General features: G+C 60.6%; 3 protein-coding genes across 3 annotated transcripts; 1 reads left to right on the top strand and 2 right to left on the bottom strand.

The window, feature by feature from the left end:
* Positions 1-716: 716 nt before the first annotated feature.
* On the bottom strand, positions 717-2119 carry PLICBS_002430 (uncharacterized protein; the record flags this gene model as incomplete). The annotated part of the gene is made up of 5 exons (XM_018322093.1): positions 717-1161; positions 1250-1419; positions 1484-1551; positions 1603-1833; positions 1888-2119. The coding sequence occupies 5 exons, from the start codon at positions 2117-2119 to the stop codon at positions 717-719; spliced, it is 1146 nt and encodes a 381-aa protein (XP_018179573.1).
* Positions 2120-4887: 2768 nt separating this feature from the next.
* Positions 4888-6391, bottom strand: PLICBS_002429 (uncharacterized protein; the record flags this gene model as incomplete). Its single annotated transcript, XM_065600016.1, has 5 exons — positions 4888-4991; positions 5059-5214; positions 5276-5318; positions 5393-6262; positions 6377-6391. The coding sequence occupies 5 exons, from the start codon at positions 6389-6391 to the stop codon at positions 4888-4890; spliced, it is 1188 nt and encodes a 395-aa protein (XP_065456088.1).
* Positions 6392-13706: 7315 nt separating this feature from the next.
* PLICBS_002428 (uncharacterized protein) lies at positions 13707-15431 on the top strand (the record flags this gene model as incomplete). The annotated part of the gene is made up of 1 exon (XM_018322090.2): positions 13707-15431. The coding sequence occupies one exon, from the start codon at positions 13707-13709 to the stop codon at positions 15429-15431; it is 1725 nt and encodes a 574-aa protein (XP_018179570.1).
* Between the last annotated feature and the right edge of the window lie 411 nt (positions 15432-15842).

The raw sequence follows: 15842 nt of genomic DNA, 5'->3' as shown, positions 1-15842 counted from the left end.
AATCACCCCTCTGCGTGCTCGAAAGGGGGCCTCTTGGAGACCCGGAATCTTGGAAAGGCGACCCGTGACTGGCTTGAGAGCCCTGGCGAGCTGCCATTCTGGGGCATATCGGGACCCTGTTATCCCGGAGCGCTGGCACTGTCTCAGAGGACCACTAAACCAGTCAGACGCCTCATCCACGTCTGTTGATCACGAAGAGCGTGCGCCCCCTGCCGGCCCTATCGCCCCTTGCCGGTGTGCACCTCAGTATTGTCAGGAAGCCACCACTTTCCGCTATGGCGCTGCAATTAGCGGCCTCCAGGCCCGGCGCCGCTCTCATCAAGACCAAGATCGTCACCAAATCACCCAACATTCGAGCCGATACTTTGCCTCTGAACTGACGCATTAGCCTATATGGATGTCTATTGTCCATTACCACCGTCTATAAACCACAGGGTTTGCCGCAGAACCTGAGTTCTAATGAGCAATCTAGTGCAACGCTTTTGTTTTGGCCAAACGCCGTGCCCCTAACAAATCGCAAAACACACTCCACGAGTCCATGCAATGGCGCGCCGCCCATATTTCAGCAGACATCAACTCCGAGTCAGAGCCTACCAGCGACATGCATTAGTCTCCCTTACTTGACGCCGCACCCACCTACCAAAACAATGTCGAGTATGGTGCTCTTGAATTTGATTCTCTCTCCCTCTCGTGTTCTTGTTGCGTCGAGTATCGCTTCAGTTGGGTTGGGTCCGCAAGGGAAAGAAGCCGTCGGGCATGGGTTCGAGATGCCATGTTCTGGCTCGTCCTGGCGCAAAAGCCTTGGTCCATTCCAAAGCGAGATCGGCAGGGATGGCCCACCCCATGTCGTCGTCGCGAAGCCTCATGCGGACCAAGTGTCGACGCTCGGTCGGTGCCTCTCCGTCGACAAATCCCTCTCGCCGGTGCAGAACTGCCAGGTTGTTGATGAAGTGCATATCACCAGCCTGAGTGGCGATTTCGAGTTGCGTTGCCCGCGCAATGCTTTCGATGGCGTCCAAGGCTTCCGTCTGGCTGCTGTTGAGCTTGGGAAGCCGCTCGGAGCGGGCATAACTGGAGCTCCCCAGCAGCGCCGTTCTGCCAAAGTTGGTGATCAGCCGCCCCTGGTGGTAGAAGATGACTGGGCGGCACTGGAACCGGGGCCTGGCAAAAATGGTGCGTCAGCCGCTTGTACCAAAAGCCTGCCACCGCTTCGATTCATCTCAGCTGGACGCTAGCATGTTCGACTTACAGAGCAAATGGCCAGTCAGAGCGGGCAAGCGTGCGCACCAAGTCCGGTCGGCTCGCTGCAAGCACATTGTAGACGGTGTAGGCCGAAGCAATGATGCACTTTCCCCCGGTGGCGGCGGTGCTTCGCGTCAGCCAGCTGATGATGTCGCCAGCCTCCTCGTTGTGGAACGTCTGGATCTCCCGGTCAATGCTTGCTCGTCCAGGCTGCCTCGCGGGCGCGCCGCAGTGCACCTACAATCGGTGCCGTCGAATGACGGTGATGATTGGCTCTCTCTCTGGACGAGTTGTCCGCTACGATGTGAACTGGGCAAGTGTCAGCGCCATGTCTTGGACAGGGAGCAGCAGACGACGAACCAAGCATGTTGCCCTTCTTGTCCTGGCGTCCTTGGCGGTTGGCGATGTAGCACTGAATTCCGAGGTGCAGCATGGTCAAGTCTTCGACCGCGTATCTCTGCGGATCCAGTCCTCGAATCAGCCCGAAACCTGTTCCATCATGGAGGTTCAGGCGGAATCTGTCTAGCCTGGGACCCAGGTTTGGCAACGGGAAGGACTGGCGCGACATGAGGTCGCCGTCGAGTCCCAAGGCTGTGACACGCCCATCAGCTGGGACCCCCGATAGAGGCTGGAGGGCTGTGCTACCTTTGAAGTGTTCCAAGGCTTCTTCAGCCTCCTTGATGTCCACGTCATTGAGACGAAGAATGAAGTCGGAGTGCTTGGCGAAATCGGTGCCCGCCCAAGCCATGGACGAATCCAGGACGTCCGGGAAGCCAGTAGGGAGGAGCGGTGCATCATTGACGGTGGGCGCAAAGGCCGTCGGCGCTTCCGAGAGGGCCCGTGGTCCGGCAACGGGGCCGGTGCCAGTGTACGCCATGCTGGAGTCGTTTCTAATCCTCGAATCAGTCTCGAAGCGCCCTTCGAACCGTCGTGGCCAACACTCACCGCTTGAAGGACTCAAAACGCTGCAGCCTGCCGACGAACTGAAAGTAGTTTTGCCCGGCCTGTGACGCAGTATGCTCCGACCCGATGGCTCGCAAGAGGAGTTGGGCGCAGGTATTTATGTTGGACCGGAGATGCGGCCAAGGATCAGGACGAAGAAAGATGTTGAACGGATGACAGGGTTTGCTTGCCGGTGCCCCCTTTCCCCGGGGCTCGCAGCAGACTGCTCCGTCTCTCGTTGAGACTTGTGCGAAACGATTTCGACATGGCGGCATGCAGGTACTCAATGACCCAGTGCCTTCGACACTCCACAAGTTTTCGGATACACCCGTGTCAGGGACGGACGCCACTTCGGCTGGATACATGCTGTCCTGCGTGCACACCGACATCCAAGCAGGGACGTCCTGACTGGGCGCGAGTACGGCGTTGCATGCGCAAGAGGTTGAGCGGCGAGCACAGGCAAGGGCTAACGGCCCAACCAGCGGCTGGGACTGAGACGGCAACGCGGGCGACGCTGGCAGTGTGTGCACAATCCGAGGCCAGATAAAGGGGCGACGGGGCTCTGACGACATCGTTACTTTGCCTTGACTGCGGGCACGACCCTTTGACGAAGGGACGTCGAGCTTCCAGGCCATGCCGGCCAGCCACAGCCCAGCTCCCGAGACTCGATTCAGACAGAATCGGAGCCGGTGTCAGAGGCGGATGCTGCCAAACACGGACACTTTGGTTTTGGCAAGTACGGGAGGCCGGAACCAACTAGCCCCAAGGATGCGCATGCAACGACGGCCGGCCAGCCAGCCAGCCAACGCGGCGACTGCGACGCTACCGGGCCCCGGTTGATGGGCGGCGAGGTGGACGGCTGCTTTCTTTTTCGCTTCCATTCCGCGTCTATTTCCTGAGGTGGCCCCCCATGCACACGCCCGTGTGTCCCCGTGATACCCCCCTTCCTTCTCCCGCCTCCGGGGCAACCTAGCCGGCGGCCCGGGGCCTGTTATACCGCGGTCCCCGAGGCGAGGAGATTGACGGAAGCACACGAGCACATGCCCGGCTTGTCTCCGCCCGGCTCACCGTGGCTGTCGTCGTGATGCCGTTGGTGCACGCGGACAGCTTTCTCGGTGTGTCTGGGCCTCAGGGCGAACAGGGGGGCCGGAGGGAGGAGAGGAGCAGCCGCTCCGACCCTTCTGCACGTCTGTGGATCCTGCCTGTCCGGGGGGTCTTGATGTTGGAACCGCCCCAGGCTCAAAATCACTTCAGGACCGGATTCTGGGAACGGGTCTAACCAATCCCCATGCCCAAGCGTTGGCGGGCGGTTCTCCATCGGGCAGGGGGGGCGACAGTCTTGCTCTCCGTCCCCCGGCGCCGGCGCCGCGTCCCCGTCGTCGACCCTGCGGCCTCCCGTCACAGGCTCGTGGGCGGCGGCAACCGGCTCGAGAGCCTAGTAGCCCGTCATCCCATCAGCCAGCCCGCCGCCACCCGAAGCGGGAGTGACGGTGCCGCCGCTCTTAGTACGCGACGACGACAGTGCAAGATACGTACATTGCGTGGCGCGCACCTGCGAGCATGTACGATGTACATACAGCACCGCCGGCCGATCTTTTTTTGGTTCTTGTTCTCCCCCCCAAGTTTGCGCGCCATGAGCGGTGACCCGTCCTGGGCATGCTTGCTTTTTCGAGAACCTCGGCGCCGAACGCGGAGCCCGGCGCCCTGGGTCCTGCGCAGAAGGTAATGCGCAGAAGGGAAACGAGACAAGCCGGCCATGTGAAAACTTGTCAAGATGCGCCAGGACGAGACAAGACACGTATCGCGACCCAATGCACTGCACGGTGCAGTCATGTGCCGTGTACGACGTCGACTGCCCGCCCCCGTCGACGTCTGCACCGCGCAGCGCATCTGGCTTGGGGTTGTGGGCGGCCGTCGGCCACTCCATGGACCTCCGAGGCATCACCGACGCAACAAGAGCAGTCGCGCTACGGAGTACCGACCGGCTGCCATCGAGTTCGGACGCGCAGTGAGGTAGCTGCAGCCTGCACTACCACCCATCCGCCCCATAGGCGAGATTGGCGAGACCGTTTAGCAGCCGGGCCTCTCAAGACCGGCCAGCGATGCCTCTCGCAATCTTGAAACAAGGTCCACGGGTCTGGGGGGGCGTAGATCGGCCGCCGACTGTTGTGTCACCCATGAGCTTGGTCTGCGTACCACGCCCTAAGGCTACGTACGATACTTCGTAGCATGGATGCATGGGCAGGCTTGCCTCCGACACCTCACACACGTCACGAGTCGGGAAAAGGTCCGAAGAAAGGGCCCCATCGCGGTCAAGCCCAGAGGCGCAAACCACAGACGGGGGACGAGGAATACGAAAAAGAAGATGGCGGATGCTCGCTTCCATGCTGGCTGAGATGCAACGTCCCGTGCTCCCTTGCGGCGGCCCGATCCCTAGGGTTTCGCGCGATCTGTGCATAGCAGGAACATGCCGCCCGAATCGAATACCGGTGTGAGCCGACCGGTGAGGCCTCGTCCTCCCGCATCATGCTCATACTCTGTCCGTCGCCACCACCGCCGCCACTCTCCTGCTTTGCTTCTGCAACGGATGGAACCCGCCGCCGCGGCCCACGCCAGTCCAGGCGTCCGCCCGATGGGGCATGCTAACGGTCGCCGTGGCTGACTGGCACTTTCACCGCTGCCCCTTTGGCCGGCCGGAGCTCATTATATCGTCGGTCGTGGCTTCCAATTCTCTTCAAACAGCTGGCTGACGAAAAAGAAATCCTCCTCGTACTCGCTCCTGTCCTTGATGTCCTCCCACTCCCGTCCTGCAAAGCGCCATGCATGCGTTAGCGCTGGCCCAGGAATCCGGTTGTTGGGAAGACGGGAACCTACGGTGTTGTTTCGCCTGCTGCTTGGTGGCGTGAACGAATTGGATCTCTTCGTCGCTCAAGTCCGCCAACGCCCGCAGATCCTTGTCCTTGCATTCGTCTGAGAATGGGTACATGCCCTTGTTGCAGTAGTGGAAGTGGGCGAGCAAAATGTTGGCACCTGCGCCCGCGCCGGGGGTTAGCCACCGTGTCGCACGGCGGGTGGGAAGGCTGTGTCTCACCCAGGTGATACTCTCTGACCTTGTCTTCTCGTGCAAAGCGGCGCTGGTACAACCCGCTGCGTCAGCCACAGGTACGGGAACTAAAGTGCGCGGTGCGAGGCCAAAAGCTAAGCTCACCTTTATGCCGTGTTTTCGAGCATACCCAGCATCGTGTGCTGTGATGAGGGCCGTGTTGTGCAACAGTATGAAAGTCACCAGGTACGTCACAAACCAGCTCTTCTGCTTATTCTTGAGCACCAGCTTCTGCAGGATCTCCAGCATGTCCCTGCGGAGCTTCGTCTGGATGTGGTGGATGAGCACAAGATCCAGCTGCGCCCCCATGACGGGAGGCATCGGGATCTTGCCCGCGCTCGGGCTCGTGTCATCCAGTATGTTGTTGGACATGCCTAGCGTCTCGTCCCCAACAATGAAACCCGACGTCGTGGAAAGACGAATCGACACCCACAATGTGAGAGTCAGCTTGATGAGCTTCGTGGCTTCCTCCTCCATGGATGGGTCTTGCATGAGTCGCACGGCCCGAAAGTACGTCTTGTACAACAATCCGTCGGGGCGGTCCAACACATGCCGAATGCTATCGTTCATGATGTCCTGAATGTGCAGCTCATACGCCGACTTGGTTGCCTCCAAGTCGACGAGAGCATACGGCGGGATGGCAGCAGATCTCCTTGTTCCTTGGTAGTCCCAAGTCCTCGCAAGCTTGTCGCCGTCTTGAGGAATGAACCTGCGAGCCTGAAGCTCGATGACCCTCCTTGAGAATCCAGCAGACACATGAATGATCTTGATATCGGACGAGGCCCATTTTTGAATGGGATCGGTGATGCTGTTCGTCCATCGACGCGTCCACTCGTACCCGGGGACTTGGCCCGGCTTGTAAAGCTTGATGTCCGTGATCTTGTACCTCAGACACGGAAACCGCCCTGCCTTTGTGTTTGCTACGTTGGCGCAGGTCAGGCATACGCCTCCCGGGTTCTTGGGATCCGACTCGCACTACATTTCGCGGTTAGCGTCTCGCTTGCTCTGGGCTGAGGCTCTCATGTCCAAATGCCAAGATGTAACTCTCTTCACCACGGGGATCCCCCTTGAGTGTTGGTGAGCACCTACGCGTATTCGCTGCATTCTGCACCTAATGCAGGATCCCGTCCGCCTTGTCTGCGCCGTTTGCTCACGAAGCTTGGCATCCTTGAACGGGCCTCGCTTGCCTCCGCCTCGCTGGTCGGGAAGCAAGATGTCAAAACTCGAAGGATGCTGAGGCTGCATGGGCGCTTCGTGCCAGCGCCCGGGCGAGACGTGGTCAGATGTCCGGACGGACACCATGCCGCATGGTGAGCTATCTACGCATCCGACAACCGTTTGGAAGGGCAAGGGCGAGGGAGTGAGAGGGTCAATGTAGTCATTGGTGCAAGCGATCAGTTGCGGGGGGTCAATATTACTCAGATAGTCCGGAACGTAGGCCACGGGGCTGACGACTTCGGCTTTCTGTGGGCCATATTCATTCGGCAGGTAATTTTGCGATAGCAGGGACTCATTCGCCGAATGGTGAGGCTGGCATCGTAGGGAGTCTGGAACCTCGCCTGTTTCTATGGGTCCGAATGTACCGTCACTCAGAGGTGGGAATGCTGCTTCCATGGTCTGCGACGGCAGGTTCATCGACGGTTGCTTTTCTGTTGTGTATGGCTGGTTCGAATCATATGCCGTGGTAGATGCCTCCACCAGCGGGGAGTAGCCTGAAAGGAAAGTCAGCTTTTTTTCATGAACACATTGAGGCCATCAATGGGGCGACAAAACAGGTGCCGCGTACCATCTCGCTGTTCCCACCCAAGCCCGGGGCAAGGGCAGAGAAAGAGGCTCAAGCTGGTCATCTGTCGCGCCAGGGGCGACTGCGCTGAAGGCAGAGCCGCCTCCGGCCAGCGCGACGGCATCGACGACTGGCTGCTTGACATCTGACTGAGAGATTCTAACTCGGAAGTCTTCTCGAAGGCATTTGACAAACATGGAACGACGCCTGGCGAAGACAAAGGGGTATAGGGCCCAAGGCGCCGTCGCTTTGCTGATGAGTGTGCCACAGGGGGGCCTTCATATGCTTCAAGACCGGAAGAGAAGCCAGTAGCAAAGCCATAAGCCGCGGGCAGTTGGTCGGGCACAGTTGGTATATCGAATTGAAGCGGTGCGTACGTGTATCCCGCGTTTAGTAGTGGGATAAACGACTGCAACGGAGGATCCGAGATGTCAACCTCGGCGCAAGACCGAGGTCGTTTGTTGATGAGCGGCTGATGAAACTCCTGCCTCGATAGTCAGCACATCTGGCTGTGCACTTGTGCAAGGCCGCGAATGATGGCCCTCCTGTGAAGAGTAGACAGCTTGGACAGCTTGGGCAAGGCAACGAGGGTCTCGAGCAAGCGGATACAGATCCACAGACTTGACGGCGAGAGTGGATGTGAGAGAAGTCAGACCGGGGATGGCTGACCGAAGGCCGCGGAAATGGCGGAGAGTTTACAGGGTTCCAGATGTGCAGTGGGAAGAGGGGAGGAAAGGAGGGCTGGTGATTTTATCTTTATGCAAGTTGCTGCGAGACAGGGAGGAAGAAACGGCGTCCTTACCATGATGGATGCAGGAAAAGAGGGTGCGTTGGACAAGATCGCCTGGGCAGAGTCTGAGACCAGGACCAAGGTACCGGCACGTGGGACGGAAGGTATTGAGTATACACGAGGGACAAGGGAGATCAGAGAGGTACAAGGAAACCGCGAACCTGGGAGCTGGGCTGCGAGCGCGGGTGAGGGAAGCGGCGGAGCCGGGGTGAGGTGTGTCTGTCGACCAGCTAAGGTTCCACCCGGACCATTGCCGGGACAGGCTCAGCCATGCGGCCTTGCATTCGGCTGGGGGTGTGGCGAGGGAGAGACGAGGTCAAGCGGGCGGGCGCTCGACACGGCGCGAGGAGCTCGCCGCTCGACGGAGACGGGAAGGAAGGCTGGTGCTGGTGCTGGTGGGCGAGCCAGGCGGAGACGGTGGTGGTCGTATGTATGTCTGGAGAAGAGCTAGCGGTGTTGGGCGTCAGGCTGAGGGGGGTCGGCCTGAGGGCATGAGGGGGTCGGATGACGCTCTGGGCTGGAGAGGCGGCTGGTGCGCGCGATCATCAACGCCTCGGAGACGCCGCTTGCAGGCAGGCTGGCACTCTTGTCTCCGGCTGCCGTTGCCGCGACAGGAGGGCGGCTGGGCGACGCTGGGCAGGTGCTCCTCGGGTCCGAGCTATGGCTCTGGGGTCCTGTGGATGCGGTGACTGCCGCTCAAGGCCGGGCCAGGATGGCGGGTAGCGCGGGCCAACGTCTGCGACGTCTCCCCGATGTGCATACGCGCCCGGGCTGTCGAGTGGCTGCCCGGCAGGATGGCGGGAGAGAGGCGACGATGGTCGAGTTCCTTGGGAGGGAAGAGGCGACCTGGCGAGGCACCGCGGAGAGCGACTGACGTCCATTTGCGCCCCGTGCTGAATTGTACAGTATTCGAGCGGACTGAGGGGTACTCGCGGACCAACAAGAGCAAGGGGTGTGTGGGTGGCCGGCCATGCGCTGCGCTGCGCGGCTGGCCATCGTCGCCCGTCTCTGCCTCGCATCGCCCTTGTTGCCCTTGGGCTGCACCGAAAAGGGCATAAACGTGGTCATGCCCCTCGGGCCGGCCCATTGCCCGGGGGTGGGCTGATGCAAGGGATGGCATGAGGCCTGCCAACGACTTCTCCTGAACCCCAGACTTCCTTCATCTGCCCAGGCAGGCGTTCGCACTCTGGCGCCCTGCCATTCTTTCTTGCCGTACCTTGCGCCCTCCGGCAACGGGAGCCAGACTGTCCCGCGTTTTGGTTTCCATCAGACGGCATTGCCAGAGAGCATGGCGCGACGCATACTGATGCCCAACTTGGCAGCACCAGGCGGTGGGTGTCCAGCCTGGTGGCGCCTGGTACCCCAGTCTCCATTCGGGGTAAATGGGGAAATTGTGCGAGGGTGACGCAGGGTTCCGGGCTTCCAGTCACGCCTCCGGGGGCGGCACACGAGTAACTAAATGAATGATTCTGTGGCGCAATCACAACGAGTGACCAAGTGCCCCAGCAACGTGGTATAAAGGCGAGCGTGGCCTCCAGGCATTCGTTGCCACGCGACGGGCAGGCGAGCCACGGCATTGTGAGTCAAATCACGAAGCCGACGGTTGGAAATGGCCAATGGCGTGCATTGCGCGCCCTGCCCTGGAACGCCTCGCACAACAGGGCATTGACGAGGTCGGCCGTTTGGAAGCGGCAACAGGCCCGCGCCGATGACGGACCATGTTGATGCGACGGGGTCGCTCTATCGTGGCCCCGGCGTTGAAGCTTGCGTCTGTGTCGAGGCATCCAGTGTCGATGGACGGAGGCTGCACGGCAAGCAGCCAAGCATCTTAGCCCAGCTCCTGTGCTGCAAGCGCAGCTTGCCAAATTGGAGCGACGGCGTGGGACGGCACGCAAGGCACAAGGGATGCTTGAGTGCGGGGACCGGTGAGAACAAGGGACCAATGCGCGTGTGATGCAGACTGGGTAGCCGACCGATCGTCGCACGGCTCGCAGGACTCGGTGACAAGGGACGCTTCGCTAACCCCACGGTCGCGACTTTGGCTGACCGGAGCTAAACAACCGCTGCGCCCAGCGTGCTGGGTGCGGTCTACTTCCTCTTCGAGGACAGTCGTATCCTGACATGTGCCGCGATGGAGCTGTGCAAGAAGTCGAGTCTGGTGGTGCTTGGTCTGTGAGCCGTGGAATGACGACATGGGCAGTTGTCGAGGTCGAGTCGCGCCATGGGTGCCACCCCGGCGGGCAAGTGCTTACTGCCATGGCGTTAGCAAGTCATCCAGCTTACACCGGTTGGCCCGTGCCATTCTTCATGGGGGAGTCGGACTCGCATCTGCGGATTTCGCGGCTTGGGTATCAGGAACCGCGTTTGGTGCAGTACCGCCGTGTATGTGCCGCAGACCTACGTGTCAATGTACTCGGCGAGACTCAATCGTGACCATGCAGGTCGGGCAGGAGGCAGTTCGAGCTGCGCTTCTTGGTGCTGCCCGGCCCCACGGGGCTGCAGGGGTGGAGGTGGTTTTCTCCGGTGGAGATGGCTCTCCATGACCCCCGTCTCTGCCACCCGCCATGTCCAAGGAGGCAAGTCAACTCGCTGAAGCGGACTCCGGAGGTGCCAAAGGTCGGGCGGTGGAACAGGGGAGAGACTGAACCGCGTGCGCGGCTGCATGTCGGATGCTATGCCTCGACCATCGCTTGCGTGGATGAGAAGTGAAGTTGAAATTGGCGAGATGTTGTTGGGCGGCCGTCGTTGGAAGTCGTGGGGCGGCGGGCGCGGATGGCGACAAGGTTCACGGCTGAGCAACACGGCCCGTCGAACCTGGCAGGTACGGTGGAGCACTGGGGCCGGGAGACTGGGGCAGGAGAGACCCGTTTCTGGCTCCTGCCCGTTCCTAGTCCAAACTCTAAGTGGCCTCGTGTCTCGTCGGCGGTCGCAACTTCTCTGCTTGGCCTACCCACGAAATAGGAGGCAGGTACGAGGGGCCCGTACGCATACACTTGGTACCTTGGTTGTACTTTGTACCCATATACGCAGGACGCAGTACAGCACGAAACACATGACAGTGCCATTAGCGGGCACGCGCAGTTGCTCGACCCAAGAAGGCCTGGCGGGACTCCTGAGCCCGGTGCGAGACGCTGCCATGGCTAGGTATCAGAGCCCTACTGCCCTACGACCCAGGTTCAATTTCTCTGGAGAAAGCAACTGAGGCGCCTGAGGTCCCTGCCGAGTGCACAGAGTACTGCCAAGTACACAGTATTGCCCCGAGAAGTCAATATGCGGCACTGGGCAGCCGAACGGACCAGACGTCCGCGCCGCCTCCAAGATGGAATCCCAGATGCCCCGGCTCGCTCCGTCTTGCTACCTACACGTCCCGAGCCCGGCTGCTCACGCTCCAATGAATCTGAGACATCGACCATTCAGCCCATTTCACTCAAGCACGCGGCAAACTGCCTGCGATGGCCGCACGAACGCATGCGCATGCAAGAGCTGGAGTCTCAGGGCACGCGCGGTGGGGCAGGGCCGTTGAGTCGTCGTTGCAGACGGCGGCGGCTGTCGGTCGCCCGCCTCGCCTTCAACCACTGGCCCGTCCCATCGCCCTGACCTGCGGGTAATGTCGAACCCTCAGCTCAGGTGGCACAGGGCCGTTCTCTGCCGCACATGTGAGTTATTGATTCACCACCGTGCCACCCATGTCATCGTGCGCTGCTGAGTGTGGCCCAGCATTCGCCCCAGCCAGGGCCGGCCTATTGAGACCTGAGAAGTGGCACGGTCCGAGCCATGTTTCCGACTCACACTCGAACCGGCATATGCGCCCAGCAGGTGGCTGCCTGGAATCGTAAGCACGAGTGTCGGCCATGCTTCCAACCCAGCCAAGTCAGCTCCGTTCCCAGCGGGGTGTTGCCGGTCCCCGCAAACGTTACCAGCGGGGCGCCTGGTGCATGAGCAGAGTTCTCGAACCGTTCCACGAGCGCGGAGCCACCAAATACATACGTTTAGACACATACATGGGCACACACGGGCTGACCGGGGTGCTGAGCCAGCTCCTGCGCCGTTTCTGGCGCAATGGCGATGGGGATGTGACGGGAACCGCCTTGGCTTATTGGAGGCTGGACCGGTGAGGGCTCGGCCGAGGTTACACGAAGAGCCGGGTGACATGCCGGCCCTTCTCCTTCCCCCTGACCCCCTTTCCGGGAAACGGGTTGCGCGAGTCGGTCGGCAGCATCAATGAGACAGTGGCGCTGGACTTCTCATGTGTCCACGACCAAGGTCCGCGGCCATCCGGGTCGTGATCTCGAGGCTGATGCGCCACGTACCCTGGGCCCTCACCATCACGTCCTGGTACCGGCTCGAGTACTTGCAGATTCGCCTGGGTACTTGGGCGCATGTACTCCACATTCGGCACGACTGCCTGCTCCTTGGGGAGTGTACGTTGAAACTGCGACTTGCGCTCAAGAGTACTCCGCACTTGGGCCCCGGCATCGCTTGCCAATGTCGACTGAGGAGGGTGGGCTACCCAAGTAGTGCGGGATCCTGGAGGCGCAAGGTGACCAGGAGCGGTCGCGTCAGCGCGAAACAACGATATGCCGTTCCAAGACCTATGCGTTGGTCGTCCTGTAATATATCAGGCACACCGTTTCCAGTATGCGAATTTGGCCGCATCAGAGACAGGTCGGACGTGGTTGATGCGCCGATCCGTCCATATCCTGAGCGAGCTCCCACCTCCCCCAGAAGATGTCGGGCATGAGCGGTCTCTAAGCTCCATCGGCTTCTTCAACGCAGCTCGCCTCCTGGCCGGGCAGCGACAACGTTCAACTCAGTCTCGAGCCGACTCGGCGTTTTCGTTTTGTTTGTGGTCCCGCCAGACAAGAGGCGCCCCCTCGCAGCCTTGCCCGTGTAACCCGATCGCGACCATGTGACTTTACGGCTTCAGCAAGCGGCGGTCAATACTTCGCACGACGGGTCGGGTTTGGATGCCCCCTGGGATAAAGACGACGGCAAAGATTGCCGACAAGCCGCGGGACAGGCTCAACTCGACCCTCCACTAGTCGTTTGGCTGCATACACGGCCGGTCGAGAGATCCCACCGGGCAGTGGCTTGACGACAAACTTGCAAAGACATGTTGCACAGCGCGACCACGATTTACACTCAGTGCACAACGCACATGGCGCCCCAAATAGGTCAGAAGAGGTACGCGGCGGACGAAAGACTGCCTCGCGAGGGCGGCCGAGCGAACGACGTGCGCTCCGGGCCGAAGAAGTCGAGCCGCGCCTCGTCGCGACCCAGACAGCCATGGTTACGACTGTGGGCACGATCCAGCAAACCACATCGAGGCGCCCGAACACAATAGGAAGACAGCTTGACGGCGGACAAGCACGGCTGCTGCCGCCTTGGCTTGTCATTCGGCCACTGCCTGAGCAGTCGAGTGGTAGTCTCACGGATGCAGGGCCCAATCATGTGATCAATCACGACCCCCCAATGCGCTCGTCTTGTCCCGGCGGTTGCGCATTCAGCCCCGTCCCAAAGACCCATGCATGCATCATCCATGCAGCTGCTCATCGCCTCCTCCTCAGCGCCGCGACCCGTGCCGCTTGCGTTGCCCGCAGCCTTCAACACACCACGCTTAGCACCCGCGTCTCGCTTTGCTGCCTGGGCCCCCGCGAGGCATCGTCTCGCGAGAGAGAGAGGACAGTGGTTCAAACAACTAGAGGAGCGATGGGATCAGTTCAAGATCTTTGCGCCTGAGTCCGACAACGCAAGGCGGCACGCGAAACAAATATTCCCGCGCGGCAGGATACGTTTGAACTCGTCGTTTCGCCGCCTTTGCCCGCGAAGCAAGGCCTAGGAGCATCATGGAGTTGAGCCAGCAGTCTATTCACGATGTCATTCATCCCACCGCCGCCTTCTCCGATGTGGCAGCCAATGTCGCAGCCGCACCAACGGGCCCGCCGCTTCACGTTTCTTGGCTGCAGTCTTCGCTCAATCCCAAGAATCGCATTGACAGCCTGGATGTACCAGCCCGCCCTCTGTGGCGGATCGACGGTTGTACGGCCTTTGGTACCCAAATTTACGCCGTGCCGCTCTTCTTCGACACTATCCGGCCGTATCGAGTTGACGTCTTTATTCCCGAGCCGGCAACCGTTCCTCAGGATCTCCGCAAGACTCTGGACCTCGACGTGACCTTCTACGTTCGAGATGGGTCACGCATTGCCCAGCTGGGCATCACGCGCCACGTTCTTCGAATTCTGCAACACTGGACCAAGACCCTGAAGACCCCGTCAGACATCTACAAAGATCTGCCTTTTGGCTCCAGAATCGTCCTGCATAACTTGCCCAAGAACGTCGCCGAGGCACGCATCTCCGTCGCCCCGACGCACTACCTGGAACGCCAACTGCTCTCAGCATCTGCGCTGCAAGAATTCTGGGGGGACGGCCTGCATCTACCTGCCACTGTCGACCTCGAAGATGTGGAATACCTATCGCAGCTTCATGACAGCGTTTGCCTGGTCAAGATCGACGGTCGAACCTGGATCTTCAAGGCCCTGACCAGCTACACCAAGTACCTGTACCACGAATTGAGGCAGCTCTTGGCCATGCCGCCTCACCCGAATGTGATTGCACGCCCGGTCCACCTGGTTACCAAGAGATGCAGCTTCGGGAACAAGGTTGCCGCCGTTGGATTTACCGTAGAAAACCACGTCCACGGCAGCTTGCGAGATCTTATCCCTTTCCTCCAGGTGCATGGCAAGGTGTCCCTGGATGACAAGATAAAATGGTCTGTTCAGCTGGCCTCGGCCCTCGTGCATCTCCGGGAGACGGCGGGCATATTCTACCCAGACCTACGGCTCGACAACATCGTCCTTTCGAAGTCATGGGACGCTGTTATGATCGACTTTGAGCAGCGGGGCGTGTGGTGCGAATTCGCGGCGCCCGAGGTAAACGCCATCGAGTACATCCGGCTCCTGGCCGTGGACGAAGACATTGACCCGGACATCCAAGCAAAGTATTCCGCCATGCTCGACGAGCTGCTTCCCGGATGGGAAGACATGGGCGAGGGCGAGGAGTACATGTGGCCCTCGAAGGGCTACAACGTCCCGTGGTCGTGCCTCTCGCAGAGGGAACAGGAGGCGTGCGAGGTCTACATGCTCGGGCGCGTGCTCTGGTGCATATTCGAAGCGAGCAGCGCCCCGCAGAGGGCCGCCGTGTGGCTGTCGTACCGCTGGGAGCCCCTCGTCGAGTTCCCCGGCTACACGACCACGCCCCAGCCGATCCGGGACCTCATCGACCGCTGCACGCGCGGCCGGCAGCCCGGGCTGACCAAGTACATTGTCCGGGAGCGCGACCGCCTGGTGATGCGCGAGCTCGAGAACACGGGCAGGTCCACGGCGCGACAGGTGCAGGAGACGGCGCGCGACTGGTGGGCGGCCGAGATTGAGGCGTCCGAGACGTGGCTCCGGGCCAGGGCCGAGGGCATGGCGAAGGGCGACTGGAGCGAGAACTACTACGACCGGCCGAGCTTGCGGGAGGTCTATCAGGCCCTCGAGGGGTTTCGCGCAAGCAAAGGCACGGGTTCTTGAGTCCTTGACCCGGCATTTCTCTCGCGCCTCAAACCAGGCGAATAGTTGCCATGGCAAGGCCCGGCGGCGGCGCAAAGAGCCAGACTCGTTGTCTCCATGGGTGGGTTGCATAGCGGGTACATGTAGGGCAGGCAAAGACTGCTTTCTTTCTCAATGGAATTGGAAATCATATTGTTTCTGCCCCTAATCATCCACCACTCTATAAGAGAGAACGCGGACCCCGCGAACCACGGCCCGTTGTTCGGCAGGCTCTGCCTGTCGGGGGGAGGACCTCCGAGTGTGGCCTCAGGGAGATCTATAAATCAAGGGGGTATGCAGTGAAGTGCCCGTCTTTGTTGTGTCTTGTGTGTTACAATTCCGCGACGAACGGGGCACTCGAAAGATTGGCGGTTCGGGATCGCACACGGCCAG

Source organism: Purpureocillium lilacinum (assembly GCF_023168085.1).
Source record: "Purpureocillium lilacinum CBS 284.36 DNA, scaffold_2, whole genome shotgun sequence".
Lineage (NCBI taxonomy): Eukaryota > Fungi > Ascomycota > Sordariomycetes > Hypocreales > Ophiocordycipitaceae > Purpureocillium > Purpureocillium lilacinum.
The sequence above is the reverse complement of the archived record's forward strand: the minus strand, read 5'-3'. Positions and strand labels throughout refer to the sequence as shown.